The following is a 16899-nucleotide window of genomic DNA, read 5'->3' as shown; positions in this document are numbered from 1 at the left end:
GGTTGCCACACTCACCTCCTGTAGTGTGAACAAGTTCGAGGCACCCTCCAAGTGCACCACTGGGCCAAGAAAGAGATCCCCCTGCATCAAGCTGTTATTCAAATTACTAAAATGACTAACCCAGATCTCAGGGGAAATGTGACTAGACAGTAAACACTCAACAGAATGAGAAAAGAGTGGCCGATACATAATTTAATTTTTTTTTAGAACTATTAGACAAAAAACTAGTCAGAAGAAGCTGAAGCCAGGCTTCTTTTAAAGGATTTTGTCTACTTCTTAACCTCTGCCCTATGATTAGGTCAGCAAGGGTAACCGTGCCCCTATCTCTAGGCCAATCCTTAAGGTACTCATTGGCTCCTGGTGTGCTGGTGAGCATTTGCTATCAAACCACCTACGCAATGGAGCATAGCCACATTTTCCTGCATTGTAAGCAAGATTGTTTTGTGAAGGAAGTGACACCTGGCTCCACAAAATCAACCCTATGAGGCTGTTTCCTCTTTGTATGTGTGCTGCAGAAAGAGGAAAAATCAATATTTCTCCCTGTAATGCCTCCCTTGAGGAGACATAGCATTTTGACTCATTCCAATATTTGTCAGAGATTGTAAATCTGGGAATGTACCAAACGCCATGGGTGGATGTGTTGAAACACCCATTCTCCTCCCATGAAACGCCTCCCTGGGGCTGAGTAATGGAAAACCGTGAATTGCACTGCCTTGAGTTACTCTGGATTTATCAAGCCATGCAGGGCCACAAAAGGTGGCCTTGCATGGGTTGATACATCCAATTTAGGTTTTGCATCGCCCTTGCGCACCCTTGTGTGGCACAAGGGAAAAGCAAACCCTACATAAATATGCCCCGTGTCGTGGAAACAAATAATCCCAAAAACAGAAATAAAACGCTACCACAGTTTACCAGATTACTTATTTCTAGACTAGCAACATTTCATTCTGAAATGCAAACACAATTCTGATAAGCTGAAAACACAATTTTGATACCTAAAAAAAAGTATAAACTTTAGATGGAAATGAAGAATGTTAGTAAGTGATAATAAAATATATAGAGGAATGATCTGTTTTTAGATGTTGTTAATGAACTGTAATGTAAAGGATTAAAAACAAAACTAGAACAAGCATTGCTGTTTATTTAATCATTGAAAACCTAGACTTTGCATGTGTTCTGAGGTTGCCTGTGTGTGGGTAACACTTACTGTAGCATTTAATCAAATGTAATTTGAGATGGATATTTAATGCAGAGAGGTAAATCAGATATTCACAAGGAGGCTACATCCGTGTGCTTCCATGAGTATCAACGTGTCCTGCTGACACCCATAGATACAATGGCCGCCATATATGAGTGAATGTGAGCTCATGTGAAGGGTCTGATGAAGGACTGTGGGATAATGTGTGCCTTCTTTTCATTCCAGAGACCGTGCTGTTTTGTATTGATAAGAGCAATAACTGCTTGATTGGTTTACCTCCAGCCGCAGAGGGGGACAACTACCATCAACGAGCCATGGAATTAGGAACTTTGACAAACATCAGCCATGTTTTCTTTAATCCCAAAGGTGAGATGTTTGTTGTGCGTGGGCACGAGCTTTTCAAAGGGCCAACACCTTCATCACGGTGGAATGACTGGTTCCAGTTGGCGAAATGTATCGGAAGAGGTGATTGGGACAAGTTTAAGTTGATTTCTTTCAGTCCTGGAGGCATCCTCTATGTAATCACCAAAGCTGGGGCATTTTATAAAGGCCCTGAACCTACCAACAGACATATATCCTGGCTTTATAAACAAGCCACTCTCCTAGGTGGCAGGGATTGGCAGTATTTTGATGTTATGTGTTTTGACCCAGAAGGCATTATGTATGTTGTTTGGAAGGGTTCACTTCGTAAAAATCCCCCCGTAACAAATATATTGGGGGAATGGCTCAATCAAAGCGTAGACGTAGGAAAATCTGGTTGGGGGAATTTCACACATTTCATGGGGTTTAGCTATGAAGGAGAACTTTGGTGTGTTTCAAATAAGGATGGGATGATGTGGGCAGCGCCACCACCTACTCATAAGAATGACCGTTGGATAGAGAGAGCCAAGAAGATGGGTACGGACTATCGTATATACAGACATATGAAGTTCACACAGGATAAGACAATTCAGAAGATTTTGAGACTCAACTTCCTGGTGGAAAGTGGCACGATCCTTGATACAATCCCAGAGGTGGTCACTCTGCAAGACTATGATAACAAGGACAGCACCAGTCCACTTAAAAGCACCTTCGAGTGAGTATGACATTTATGAGATGTCGTTTTCTGACTAATTTAACAACTATGCTAGCTGCTTAATAAATTATTGTTTTGCAAAGCTATAGTCACCCTGCCTTTCTGCTCCATCACACTGTCTTTTTCAACCCAAATCTGAGCATGACACCTTAGCCAGGTGGACTAAGTTGTGCCCCTTTTCCCATTTCACAATATCATGCACTCAAATGTCTTACAATCAGTGATTAATATAATTTTCATCATTATAATCTGCACTTTTCCCTCATCAAAATTCTTCTGGTTGCAGGAACTACAAAACACATTTTCTAATTGTTATTTTAAATTGATTTGGGTAATTTACAACCCAAGCTGTGGCACATCTCATATAAACATTGAATGAGATAGTGACAGCAAAAATGAATCAAAGATGTCCTATCATCCTTCTAAAACTTTTCAGCCCTCCAATGGAAGTCCCCAGAAAAGGTCCAATGCAGATAGCAAGTACCCCATTAATAGCAAACATTGGCTATACCAGTAGGTCTCGCTTTCTGGCTACCAATGAAAACATATTAGCTTTGTTAAGGCTTATTGCTGGTGCTGTTTAAAGGAAAAAGGACAAAAGATATAGAAAAAGTGAAACGTTCCACATATGTCTTCCTGCATGCCTAATTTTGCATCATAATGCTACTGCAACCCAGCATTTGAAGTATATGCGAGCATGGTAAGAAAATGAGTTATTCGTTCAAGAGGACGTGAGCCCTTCCTAAGTAAAATATCCAAAATCCAGTAAGGTTTAACACACATTTTCAATAATTTAAACCTGGGCTAACCCCCTGTGCTATGGTACAGAGCAGACAAGCCTAATGTTGGAAACGTGAAAATTAATCCCACAACAAATTAGTAATAATCAAGTAAACTTAAATAGAAAAATGACACCAAAATGAACAAAATCCAATCTGAGGAATCGGAGGTAAGGAATTAAGCTAGAAAATGTCAAGAAGTAGCAACACATCTATGCTTGTGGTAGATCATGTCCTAAACACCAGTTGATGTGGCCACGATGCCGCCTAAGCCTACTGGGTGAACCCAGTGAAAAAAATTGCCTTCAGACCCAGAGACCGATTTAAATGTGGAAGGAGAGGGAAGTCTGTTGCAAAAGCGAAGGTGCCAATGTAGTGGTCAGCTCACCCAATTTAGTTGTGGGCAGGCCATAGTTTGGCCACGGCAGTAACTACTCTGTCGCTGCTGCATTCAACCTTCTCCCACAGCTCAACAATATATGGGACATTGGGGAATTGGCTGTATGTCTGTCCACCCAATTAGGATGGTCAGACATACAGACGTTTTTTACTGTTCATCACTGCCAGGCAAACCCTGGTGGTGAGGGCATTATTTTTTTTATTATCAAAGAGAAAATCCTGCTCCTGGATTTTCTTTTTGAAAATATAAAAATGAAACAGTTTGGTATAAAGTCCTGCACCAAACTGCAAAAAACATTGACCGGAACAACCGTGACTGCAGTTCCAGGCAATTCTTTAGAAATGACCACTTGCTTGGTGGTCATTTCTAAAACTGCAGGGCAGCATCTACGTTTGGGTGGCGGAGTAAGTTACTTCATCGCCCTGGTGGAGAAATGGGCCATCCATCACAATATAGATCTGGCCCTTAGTCTTTTGTCTGCAAATAGAAATCTGCCAAATGTCCACATTAGACTGAATTAATAATGGTTGCACATAACCATCTAAACATGGATACTATTGGCTGATGCCAAACAAATTATAAGAGAAAGCCCTGATGAAGTTCAATTGAATTTGGACGAAGCTCATTCGGCTGAATGCTTTAGTTCTTGGATCTCACATTTTAAAATTGGATTTAAGTTAAGGAAGAAGTTTTCTAAAAAATTGACTTGAAAATTTGTTGATCTGTCTCTCTGTGGGGATACTATTCATTTTTTTCTTTTCAAGTTTGAAGGCTGTACGTGGTGAAGTCTTCTTGAAATTGTATATGCATTGGATACTTTCCAGCCTAAGGTATTATTTTTGACAGGAAGAGCTCTAAACAAGAAAATGGACATTTCAAACCCACTGAAGTCCTGTCACATTATGGCAGTGTTTCCCATCTGCCGAACTTTAATTCAGGCCATTAATCTCTTTATTGAAGCTGTAAAACCTTCAGTAAGTCAAGCTTCATCTGATAGTAGACCCTGGCATGGTGCAGCAAATCTCAACACTGTAGCTGCATGGGTCAACTGAAGTCTTTATTTGGAAAACAAATCCTGCCCACTGAGGTTGCCTCTTTGGTGGGTGTCCTTGGTTGGTTAGACCTGGTCTTCCAGAGGTCAAAAATGTTCTTGTACCAAAGTTTCTTCTTTATGGAGCAGTTTCTCTTCTAAGGATCCCGGAACCTCAGGGTCAGCACTTAGGACCTGATTATAAGATGTGCTGCGCTGAGGTGATGATAAAATCAGAAGCAATGTTACCATTACAGTAAATCCACACCAGTACTGTGCAATTACAAGGCAAACAGGAATTGGAATTACTGTGTTAGACTGATTTTTCCGCTCGGAAACCAACACGGCATTCCCAATTCTGTTGGGTTTTAACACATACATTTCCCACCAGCTCCGAGTGTGGGGACTTGTCGATCGGGTAAAGGGTGTGAGACCAGTATACAGTGGGTTGGGGAGGGAAGGGAAGAGGTTGGCTTTTTCTGGCTCTAGCAGTTTTACGTGTCCCTGCATCCAAATAGGACTCTTGGAGTTCACTTCTTGGTCTTGGGTATAAGTGGGAGCAGGTTCAGCCCTTCTACCTGGCTACTCCCTAACAAATGGGTAAAATGGTCCCAAGAGCAAAGATTTCTTTTTTATCAAATCATCCAGTATGTTTTACTGTAGCCCACAGTGCACCATTCACATAGCAATCCAACATAGCAGATGCTTTCTACCCCTGGAAAAGGATGCTGGTCCACCCAGGCTTATGTCTAGGCTAATGAGCAATCCCCTGCTGCTTGCTCACACCAAATCTGGCGGAGCCATCTTCTTACTGGGAATTCAGCCAGGTGCCTCTTCTACAGGTCTCTTTACTACTTAACCATGATCAGACAGGCCTCACCATGGCCATCTAATCTTTCCAATTGCCTTTCTTAAGATAAGCTGAGTCACATTCCTCACATTCAGTTAATTGTGCCAGAAGGTCCAGGCCACAGGCAGGAAGGACATCTCAGGCAGACTAATGCAAATTAGCCTACTGCAGCATCAGATAGGAAAATTCTATTTTTCTAAAAGTTACATTTCCTGTGTATTTGTAAAACAATATAATTTCACCATTGAATTTGGTTTTTAATGCAGATTAAAAACAATGGTTCAATGGATTCTAAACCAAAGTTATGATTTAAAAGGTAACTTAGATATTTTCATTAGGAGCTAGTCACTGTAGGAACGTGCCCTGTTGCATAAGAAAGGCCCCGGCAGCCCCTGAAGTGCGGGGGGGGAGGGGATAATGAGCTCCAAGGGGAACCCCACAGTAACCTGGCCTGAGAGGTCCTGAGGAAGTCTGGAGGGGGGCCCTCCATGTACTTTGCGGGGTGCCCCCTCAAGCTTCGTTATGTCACTGAACATGCAAAGCATAAACTCATACATGTTTCCCCTTTAAATACTAGGTACACAACCACGTGGTCTGCAGGGCCTACTTATGGATTACCTACTTAATATTTACATAGGTTTCCCACCTGTAACAAACTATTATTTGGACAAGTCTGGTTACAGGTTTAAAATCTGCATTGGTAATATCAGGCATAAAAGTGTAGTCTATGTTTTACTGATCAGCTTTGTTGAGGGCATGATACATGCTACATTCCACAGATTACATTTAACTTCAATGCCATGGGTGTATGTTGTGTACCATATAATATGGCCTTACTGGAAAGTTAGATTGAGGAAAGTTAAATTCAATTGGGAAATAGTACATTTTACCCCATTTCTAGGGGTCAGACAGCATACACTGGGGATTAGACAGTAATGTCCAAGTCTGCCACATTTAAAAACCACCTGCATCATTCCACAAAAAATGGGGGTGACCACGTAGAAAGAGACATTTTATTACACACCTGCATCATCATGCATGTTAGCATTTGGGATGCCATGGTTGCCATTTTTTATTTAACATTCGATTACGCTGACACCAATCTTTGAACATTAAATAAAACAAAAATACATAAATATATGTAAAAGGTTGTTTTGACAAAGAACTTGCCCACAGGCAAATTGTAGCTGCTGAGCCCTCTAAAATATTTAAAAACAATTGCAAAGACAGCAAACGCAGGAGTGGGGGCAGCAAAGAAGTGGGTGTTAAAAGTAGCCAATGTTGGGTGTTAACAGAGAGTGGGAGACTAGGGAGCTGCAAAGTAACATGTGGCGGGAGGGAAGGAAATAAGTTAAAAGCTAGAAAACCAAAGAGATTTGTGAGAGGAAGCAATGGATGAACTGGGGAATGTAAAGTGGGAGCAACACTGAACACAGCAGCAGGTTATTTGAATAGCGTGGTACCGCCGGTGGATAGGCGAGCAGGTTTGTCCCGGTCTCCTCCTGGTTCTCAGAGCACTTGCTGGCCAAATTTTGTCAGTTCCTTTTTGGGGAAAATGGCCACCAAGCCACATTTGGCTTCACAACCAAGGGCCCGGGACTGGTGAGACACCTCTTGGGGGTTCAGGACTCATGGGGGCTGGGTCCATGTACGGGTTCAAGGTGGTGGGAGCCTGTTATGTCCCTGTGGCTCTGAACAGGAGGCCAGAAAACTATCCCTGGAGTCACTTCTGGTAGTCCTGGGTGCAGGTGTAAATGTAGGGCTCAACAACAGGGCTGGCCTTTGAGGATTCAAAGCAATCTCCAGGCAGCTGGAAGTCGTTAAGGATGTTCAGGTTATTGAGTAGATATGTGGATTTGGGGTTTGAGGGGTCATCTAGATGGAAATGGAGGTCTCTGAGAAGTAGAAAGCCCTTGAAGTTGATGGGGGGGACAATGAGGTATTTGAGGAGGTTGCTGAAGCTGGTGCATGGTCCTGAAGGTCGGTATGCAAAGGTTTCTTTGATCATGGTTCTTTCATCTGCTTGTAGTTTGAGGTACATGTGCTGTGTCTGTGAATGTGGTGCATTTGATATTGTCCTCATGGATGATGGAGAGTCCTCCACCTGGCTTGAGAAGTTGATCTTGGTTAACAATCTTGTACACCATTGGGATGGCTGCAGTGATGCTGAGTGCCAAAGCTGAGTTAATCCAGGTTTCGGTGAGAAAGAGGACTTCTGCTGTGAGAGTGTCGATGTGGTCCTAGACCTTTGTGGTGTGTTTACAGAGTGAACATGTTTTAAGAATCATTCATGAAAGATGTGGTTTGGGTGTGGTCTGCATGAGGGTAGAGAATGTGAGTGTGCTGCAGTAGATGTAGTGGCAGTGGGTGCAGATGAAAGGTCCTACTGTGGTGTGCATGACAACAGCGGTCGTCCTGGCATCCAGAGTCGATAACATGAAGGGTTGTGGTAGTGTAGCTGCGGGTGGTCATCAAACCATGGTTTGCAGCACTGGGCACGGTTCAGGCGCAGACAGACACAGATGGGCTTTCATTTGATGCACAATAGGAGCACCAGTGGTACACCTGTTGTCTGTGGCCACCATGAAGTAGGTCCTGCGAGGTGGGAGAAGTGCTGGATAGTGGGTGGGGCAAGAGAAGACGGGAAGAAGCAGCAGGAAGGAGCTGGATCGGGTAAGGAGCAGGGGAGTGGGAGGAGGCAGAAATGGTGGCATGAGCAGGAAAAAGGGGGGAAAAGCAAAAGAGCACAATAGCACAAGAAAAGCAAAATAAAACAAATTGCAAAAGAATGAGCTATGAGAGGAAAGAGAAAAATTGCTGGAGCAAAAAAAGGGGGAAAAGAACAAAGGGTCACAATAGCAAAAAAGGCCAAAGGGCAGGAATAGCAAAAAAGGAGAGAAAGAGCAAAGAGAGTGAAGTAAAGCACAAATGGTTGCAAAAGCAGAAGGGCGTGAGAAAAAAAGCAAGCAATACTACAAAAAGGGTTGTAAAAGAGCAAAAAGAGGAGGGAGAAAAGAGAAAACGAGCAAAAGTGTGATTCAGAAGAGCACATAGAGCAAAAAGTCTGACGCTGAAATAACAAAAGTGTAATGAGAGAAAGGGGTGCAACAGCATGGTGAGAGTGAGAGAGGAGAGCAGCAGGTCATATGACCAGTAACAATCCCTCAGATGGATAACAGACTGCATTCTGGAATAAAAATACACTACAAAACTGTGGATTATTTGGAGGTTTAACACTGAGCAATACATATTGTTTTTTCTAGACAAAAAGTCATTTTCTTCTGCAGTAGAAAATCTAATTCTTGAATTACTAGTAGTTCTTGATCCCTTAAACAATGAAGCAGAGCGAGATGAACCAAGTGAAAAGACTTGTCAGAAAGATCTATGGAATAACCTTATATTTTTCACAAAAGCCATGGATATCCTCCAATACTTTCCCAAGCAGGAAGGAAAACACTAAAGAACCTCCTACTGGAAGTAGACCAAAACTAAAAAGGTTAACCTGATTTTGACATTCTCTTTGTTCACAGCCTCAGTTTTAGAAGACTTTGTAAATTGTAAAATTGATACTTGTATAGCGCACTACTCACCCGCAAGGGTCTCAAGGCGCTTGTACGAATACCGCTGTGGAACCCATCCTGGCTTTCCCTGTGAGGCGTCCACTCCTGGGCACCCCCAAGGTGGAGGCCAGGCATCCTTAGCGTTGTGGGGGCCGTTGTGGAGATTAAGCAAGCTATTGCCCAGAGTTGCAGAGTGGGACTCCATGATTGGAATAGGCACTGAGGCGAAAATTATCAGGTCCGTGGAATTTTTGAGCCCAAGACCCACCGAGGCGGGGAATTGAACCCTGGTCCCGGGCTAGACCTCTGCATCAGGGTCTGCCACTCTAATCATTGAGCCACACTTCTCCACTTTGCATCTGTGAGAGAAAAAAATGTGGCTTAACCCCTTGTGTGCCACGCCCTTTCCCCGCCCTGTGCCGGCCGTTGCATTAGCGGGCGAGGTTCATGACGAGCTGGACTCGTCATGGGCACAGCGCAACCGCGGCCCATGACGAGTCCAGCTCGTCATGGGCACACAAGGGGTTAAAGTGTTACTGGTATCCATAAGAACCGTTGTATTGAGTGCTCACTCTTGGAAGCAACTTTAGTATTTTCTTGCTCTGCCTAAAACCAGAGGTATACATTTTATTTGTAACAAAAACAGATTGATCAATGGAGGTAAAACAGTAGACATATTTACTCATTTCCTTAGTGAAGGAATCTCCAAATAAAAATTGGTTTGCCCATGGATCGGCTTCTTTTGATGCCAAACTCCCCAGTTTTTGATCAATCTTCAACATAGGATTTTTAAACTTTTCTGGGGCCACTGCTGCATTTCCTAAAAGGTAAATTCCTCTTTGTACCCAATTAGTTACTGTTGTTAGATCAATCTCTGCACCCTCTATCCTTCACCCTCTATCCTTCACCCTCTATCCTTCAACCTCTATCCTTCACCCTCTATCCTTCATCCCATATCAAGAATCCTCACAAGAGAATCTGCTAGATCCAGTAGTCTGTCCTGGCAGTTAGACCAGGCTCGAACAACCTCTTATTTTGGTAAACAAGAGTTACAAATAGCAGGAGTTGCAGTAATGTTGTTTGATAAAGAAGGGTGAGGACTCTGTGAATGAAGCATGTTATGAGTTAACTTATCAAGAGTTTACCTCAATCTGGCAGATTATATTGTGTCAAGTAATCTGATGGCACTCATTCTCGTCTAATTAGGATGATGAATCAATGAAGGATCGAGCATAGGTTGACCCATAGCATCCAAAATCATATGATTTGTCCTATATGAGGACTCTCTACCCCTATTAAGAGAAAAAGTATGCCTCTTCTCCAAAGGCCCAAACCACATACCCTCATCTAGGCCCAAATCACCCTTATTATCATTAGCATTTGTATCGTACTGATCCATATGATCATCTGTATCATGTAAATGTATTATTTGGGTGGGGAGGTCTGATTTATTAGCCACATTGGAAAACTCTCATTTGGGAGGACCAGAATCTAGAATGCCAGATGAAAAATATCTATGTTTTGTCGATTCAGATATACCAGGCTTCTACTGAAAAATGTATATACTGTGTTGGTCCATCGCAATAACAAGTTTCTGTTCCACATGCTTTGAATCCTAGCTATTCCATAGTCTCTACATTATTTTAAATATCAGACATGGACTCAGTCACAGTTTATTGGATTGAATCCTTGATGAAGGTATTCTGGTAGTCCTTCAATATTTGAGCCTTGTCATCTTTATCATATGAGGGGCTTTCTCTAGACATAGCTGACAGATATGTAATAGATTATTACAAACACTAAAATATGAACTAACACACTTTGTATGGCAGACTGCAGAACCAAGAATGATCACAACTATGAATAAATGTAAATTGTAGCAATTATTTTAAATACATTAATAAATAAATAGATTTTCTTCATTGACCGTTATGCCCGGAAGTCTGCTCTAACTAGAGCAAGTACTTACTTTCTAATGAAACAATGCCTCATAAAAACCTTGCTTCGCATGGAAGGCCGACTAAAGAGGAAAACGCCCTGTCGGTAGAACGTCATACAGTTCTATTTTGGAAAAATCTACCTTCAAAAGCAGAGCATTGGTGATAGAAGTCATACTCTGTTAATATGTGATTGCCTAGGCCTCTCGTCTTCAAGAGAGAGCCCAACGGGAAAAATGGCTGTGCTTGAGCAACATGAATAAAGTGATGTTGTTGACAGGATAACGTTGAGCACACTGTTCCATCGGAAGCACAGACCTAACAGATTGTTAATATGAACTCGGCTACCCAGGAAGTGCATGGTATAGCATCAATATTGCACGTAACACAAGCCTGCTTCACCTAAGGGGGTAGTATGTGTGATTTTATTAATTATGCTTTACATTATTCTGAGCTCTTCTGAACTGATTTTGATAACTCTAATACTACACTCCTAGAGTATTGAGTACAAACGTAGCTTGAATGATATCATCAGTGATGTCATCAATGATGTCATTTGAAGTGTCATCAGTGATGCCATACATTATGTAATAGAACATGTCATGAGTGACATTATATATCAGCAGTGCATGGCAAGAGCCCAAGTTAGTCAGCCCTGCTAAATATAACTGGTGAGTTTGTCTGGTTTTGGGAGTTTAAACCATCACATTTTCACAGACAGTTTCTCATAACTATTATATCACTTTAACCTTTGATTTTTTCAGTGAATGTATATGTTTTTTTCAATGTGAAGTCAGATATAATTACAATTACTAACTATAATGTCACTTTAACCTTTTGTGTTTTCAGGGAATTTCATTTTTTTTTTACATAAAGTAATATTTTGTTACTATACATACAGCTTTATCCCCCATCAGGGGAGAGGGTCACGTAACCCCCTAAGTCACTACTGGCCTCGGAAACCCCATCCCCTCAGGCATTTTCTATTTAAAAGGAGAAAGAGGTGAGCACTGCCCCCTTACCGAATTCTCTAGAGGCACCAGGGACCCTATCCTGCTGGGCATTCTTATTTAATAATGAGGTGGGGGGCCCATGACCCACCTTCCCCAAGCCACTATTGGCCCTGAGGATCTTATCCCTCAGGCCTCTTTTTGAAAAACCATGAGGGGGTTCAGGGCTCCCTTTCCAAAGCCACTATTGGCCCCAATGGCCCTACATTACATACATTAAAGGGGGCAGGAGGCATGCAGCCTCCCATGCCCAACTGAGCCCCAGTCCCTGGGCCGTAGTTCATTTATAGATGAGGGAAGTGTATACCGCCCCACAAGCTCAAATGGGACATGGGTCATGGGGAACCCATCCCCTGAGACTTTACTTTAATTATAGGTGAGGAGGGTGCATGGCCTCCCTCCCTGAGCCCTGAGAAGGCTACAGGGACCCAGTTTCCTGGGGCTGAATGGCAGAAAAAGGTGAGGGGCATGCAGCTCACTCCCTGAGCCTTAATAGGCCCAGGGGACCCAATCTCTGAGGGCCAAATCCAATTTAAAAGGGGAGCGGGTGTGGCCACCCTCCCCGAGCCTTAAGAAGTCACAGGGACTTGCTTGCTCCCCGTGGCCAAATGCCAAAAAAAGGGAGGAGCACTCAGCCTCAATAGGGGACTTCATTCCTTAGGACTTCTTTACTTTCTGGGTAGTACCATCGGTTCCTACCTCGGGCACCCAGTAAGCAATATGTTTAGGGCATGTGGGGAACCCCAAGACCCCCATGCCCCAGCTGTCTTCCTGCATTTTGGGGGAGACAGAATTGCTCACATTAGGTTGGAGCAGCCTTTTTATGCTTGCTCCTGGGGAGCTGGAGCAATCTGTGTTACCCTGCCAGCAGGAGCGTGGGCAGAGACACAAAAGTCTGCTTCCACCTGGTGGGAGCATTTTTAAAGCTCCTGCCGAGTGAGAGCAGATATGCCATCCCTTTCCATGCTCCTGCAGACAGGGAAGACATTTTTCCTCTCACCCGGTGGTACATTTAAGCATGCTGTCACCAGGAGGGAGCATGGGGAGCAAACACATGTTTCCCTGCAAGCATCGTTGTGGGCAGGGGAAACTACTGTGTCCAAGGTGTGGGCTCCGTGAGACACAGTCTGTGAGCCTACCTCAGGGATGTGGATCCCGGGGCCTTAGGAAGCTCAGGGAAGGGGGCACCGCAGCTTCAACCCAGTGGGGTTGGGGTCTTTAAAGGCTTTGGGAGGAGGGCTGCATACCCCCTTCCCTTAATTGATAAAGTAGGCAGCAAGGTCTGGGGGAATGCGGTCCCCCGGGGTCTTCAAAGGCTTGAGGAGGAGGTCTGCAAAATGACACCTTTTTAAAGAAAAATTGCACTCAGAAGATGGGGTCCCTGGGGCCCAAATGTGCTGGGAGAGTGCCCACCACGATTGCCCACCATTTTCTTTTTTTGTTTCACAATTCCGTGGGAGTCTAGAACCATGGTGGAAAAAACGGGTTCTTTGAGGGTAGGGTAACCCTACCCTGCCCACTTATATGCTTTATTTAAAAGGTTGCAGGACAGGGGATTAACTGCCCGAGTCCTGTAATGGCTGCCAGCAACATTTTGTTTCATGTTGCTGTGAGGCAATCAGAGCCTTGCTCCCATGCGAGTGAAAAGCCCCCTAGGCCAATCAGAAGGCTCTATTTTTTTTTTATTGAGTTCAAGGGACTATCACAAGAGTCCCTTGAAGCAAACTGTCCAGTTATACAAATGTTTTTGGAGCTTAATATCTCAAAAACTACTGAAAGGATTTACACCAAATCACAAAAAGCACGCTTTCTAGATCAAAATCTAGCTTCCTGCCAAATTTATGTAATTCTTTTCAGGTGGTTTTGCTGTAGAGTTCTTAAGAAATTCTATTGAAAATGCATGGGGATTTTTTGTTTTGAAACCTCCCTTTTTTCTCAGCCCCTGCTTAAGGGATCACTCCAAAACTGTCCATGCACAAACTAGCCAAAAAAAGAGAAACTTTTTGGAAATTGTATTAGCAAAATAAAAAAGGCATTTCATATAGACCCGCTGACCTAACTATAACTGCTCAGTGGCAACCGCCACTGGTTAATATATTTATAGATGCATATTTTAGATCTCCCTTTATTGTAATTGTCTTTCATGTTTCTTTACTCCTCAAATCTTTCAAATAAAAATAATTGTGGTTTACAATCCATCAATATGGCAGAAAAGAACTAGCAGTGTCTAGAAATGTGGACGACATCATGGGCAATGCATACTCGTTTAAAAGTGATATTGTGCACATCTGTTGTGAATCTGAGGTCATTAATGATCTGTCTCTTTAGCCTTACCAAGTAATGCATATTTGAAACAGGATTGTGTTTTCAAGAGCCTTGATCCTCTGGTAAAGCCAGCAAGTAGAACTGTTGAAAAAGCCTACCTACCTATAAAGGTTGCTCTGCTGATGAGATTATTTTAAGGGTAGAAATGAGGGTAATTATTTTTTGCCATATGCTACCAGTGCCTTTTTTAAACACATCACTTTTCCTGTTAACATTCTAAGAGAGTGTAGGTTGAACCTTTCAAAGAGGGTTGAAAGTGGTATTGTGTCTTTGACCATGAGGGTATCAATTAAATGTAAACCCTAAGGTGTCCTAGTCCCACAAATAATAAACTATTGAAACTAACTCAAAGACAACTTACCCTCAATGCAATGTTGTATTCTCTGATATATTTCCTTAGACCAAAAGGCAGATTCCCCTGTTTTGTGAAAATTAAAACTGGCAGGTGTATCTCATTTCTCTCAATGTGTTATGCCTGCTTGTGAGAAGTGTTAAGAATCAGTTAGACCTGTCAAGAGATTGCTAATCTGCAGATGATGTTACAGAGCCCTTGCCTCACCCAGAAATTATTTCACAAATTCATTATTTATTATGCACAATTTTAAAATTTATGTAAGAACTAACATGGCAATCAACAACTCCTTAATTTCCTCCTGGCTTATACCTAAGTTACTAATAACTGACAACAGTGAATGTATTTTTGTATTTATATATTGAGTCCTGCATAACCCCAGCATACCTTATGACATTAGGCCTGTAATCAGAAAAATCACCTATCAGTATCACTGTATTAACTAGTCCATCTGCCTCGCCTCACTTACCAGTATATTTTATACTTGTAACCGGGTATTAGTTAAGGGGGATGATGAACCACCTTCAGCAATAACCACAATCCGTGCTAGGGTGAATAACTAAAGTCACTAAATTAACCAGGGCTCCATCCTCTGGAAGCTATGGCACAGAGCAGACAGGCTTGACTTAGAGGTAATGTGCAAAGTATCTCTGCAGTACCAAAAGAGTAACAAAGTCAAAACACAATACAAGACAAACCCTAAACTAATTTAGAAAAATGTAGTCAATTTTAATAAATAATGCCCTCAACATGACAAAAATCCAATAAAGGGAATCAGAGATATGAATTTCTAAGTTTTAAATTAGAATAGTACAGAAAAGGGATAAAGCACCAGTCACAGTCAATTAGCTATGGTTGACCGGGGACCAGGAGTGATTTGAGGCGGAACACGGTGGAGCGCAGGTTTACTACAGACACCAGGATTCACCTAGTCAGATCTTTTATCTTGTATTTTTTTGTATTTTTGTATTTCTTTTAGTATTTATACAGTGCATTGTACCAAAAAGTGTCAAAGCGCTAGCAAAGGTCCAGCAACAGACTTATCGGAAAAGTGACCAGAAACACTACAATCACGGGATGGTAAAAGCCATGTTTTCAATTGCTTATGAAAGGCAACATGAGAGGTTATGCTTGCAATGTGGGTGGCAGCGTACTCCATAGGTTAGCAGCTGCAACCGGGAAAGAGTAATCGCCCCACCTAGTCATCTGAAATCTAGGTACAGTCAACTTTCTAAGTGAAGAATACCTCTGTTATCTCTAGGGATGTACCAATGAAAAGCAGTTCTCATGGGTAGCAGTCCCAAGAGAATGAGAGATGTGTGAACCAAAGAAAGGGCTTTAAAAGTCACTGGTTTCCTAACTGGCAGCCAGTACAGGGAACGGATACCCTTCCTGACTGACACATATTTGGGTACATTCAAAACCAGTTGGGCTGCCACATACTGAATGACTTGGAGTCTATTCAGTGTGGACTTGTTGATGTTTAAATACAGAGCATTGCAGTAGTCATGGCATGATGTGAAAAACACAATAACCACTGCCACTCTTAGTTCAACTGGTATGACTGGGAAACATGTTTTTTAAGATGCTGATGATAAAGAAGAAGGAACTTGCGGTCCTCTTAATCTGGGTAATGAATAAGAGGGTATTGTCAAAAAGCCCCCCTAGATTTTTTGCCAAGACAATCTGAAGAGGTAGGGGGCACATGTCTCTAGTGACCGAAGCTCTGACCATGCAGAAGTCTGTTTCCCAAAGATCAAAATCTACATTCAGTCAGCATTCAGTTTTAAGCAGTTCTCTTGCATCCAGATCCTTTTTTTGAGAAATACAGCATTTGAACCTTTCTGCAACCAGCAGCATGTCAAATGCTATTGAAATGATGATTTGGGTGTCGTCCACATAAGACAACACATGAAAACCAAAGGACCGTACCAGCTTCGCCAAGGGGGCAACATATAAATTAAATAGCTTGGGACTAACGGAAGAGCCCTGCAGATTCCCACAAGGAAGTAGTCCCGTGTACAAGAGAAAGAGCATGTGAAGTCCTTCAGGGCTCTTCTCAGGTCTCAGGCAGCAGGTTCTGGCTCCTTCTGATTTTCCTCAGGTTCAGAAAGTGTACTGAGGAGGATACTGTGAATGCCTCATCACTTCTGCCTGGATTTATGGTGCGGGTGGGGATGACTCCTGACTCTAAGACGCTGAGTAGGGGTTGTGAGCTTGAGGGATAAAATGACTTTGATCTTCAGCAGCCCTGCTCCAAGGGACTGCCAGAGACAGAAGGCACAACACTCGGAGATGCTGCAATGAGTGTGGAGGGGCGGGGCCAGCAACGTGTTAGCACTCATAGCGCGCCACTAACAGCAGAAAGGAAGCATTTGGGCAT

At 42.7% G+C, this 16899-nt stretch overlaps 1 protein-coding gene across 1 annotated transcript in view; it reads left to right on the top strand.

Moving 5' to 3' along the window:
* Window positions 1-16899, top strand: part of LOC146863364 (uncharacterized) — a 177497-nt gene that overhangs the window by 81975 nt on the left and 78623 nt on the right. The window contains exon 3 of the mRNA XM_085642798.1: window positions 1424-2273. Within this exon, the coding sequence (XP_085498924.1) occupies window positions 1424-2273 (850 nt within the window). The remainder of the gene's footprint in view (window positions 1-1423; window positions 2274-16899) is intronic.

This window comes from Triturus cristatus, chromosome 2_2, assembly GCF_964204655.1.
Source record: "Triturus cristatus chromosome 2_2, aTriCri1.1, whole genome shotgun sequence".
NCBI classification, from domain to species: Eukaryota; Metazoa; Chordata; class Amphibia; order Caudata; family Salamandridae; genus Triturus; species Triturus cristatus.
Note: the sequence above shows the minus strand (reverse complement) of the source record. Positions and strands in the feature narration are given on the sequence as shown.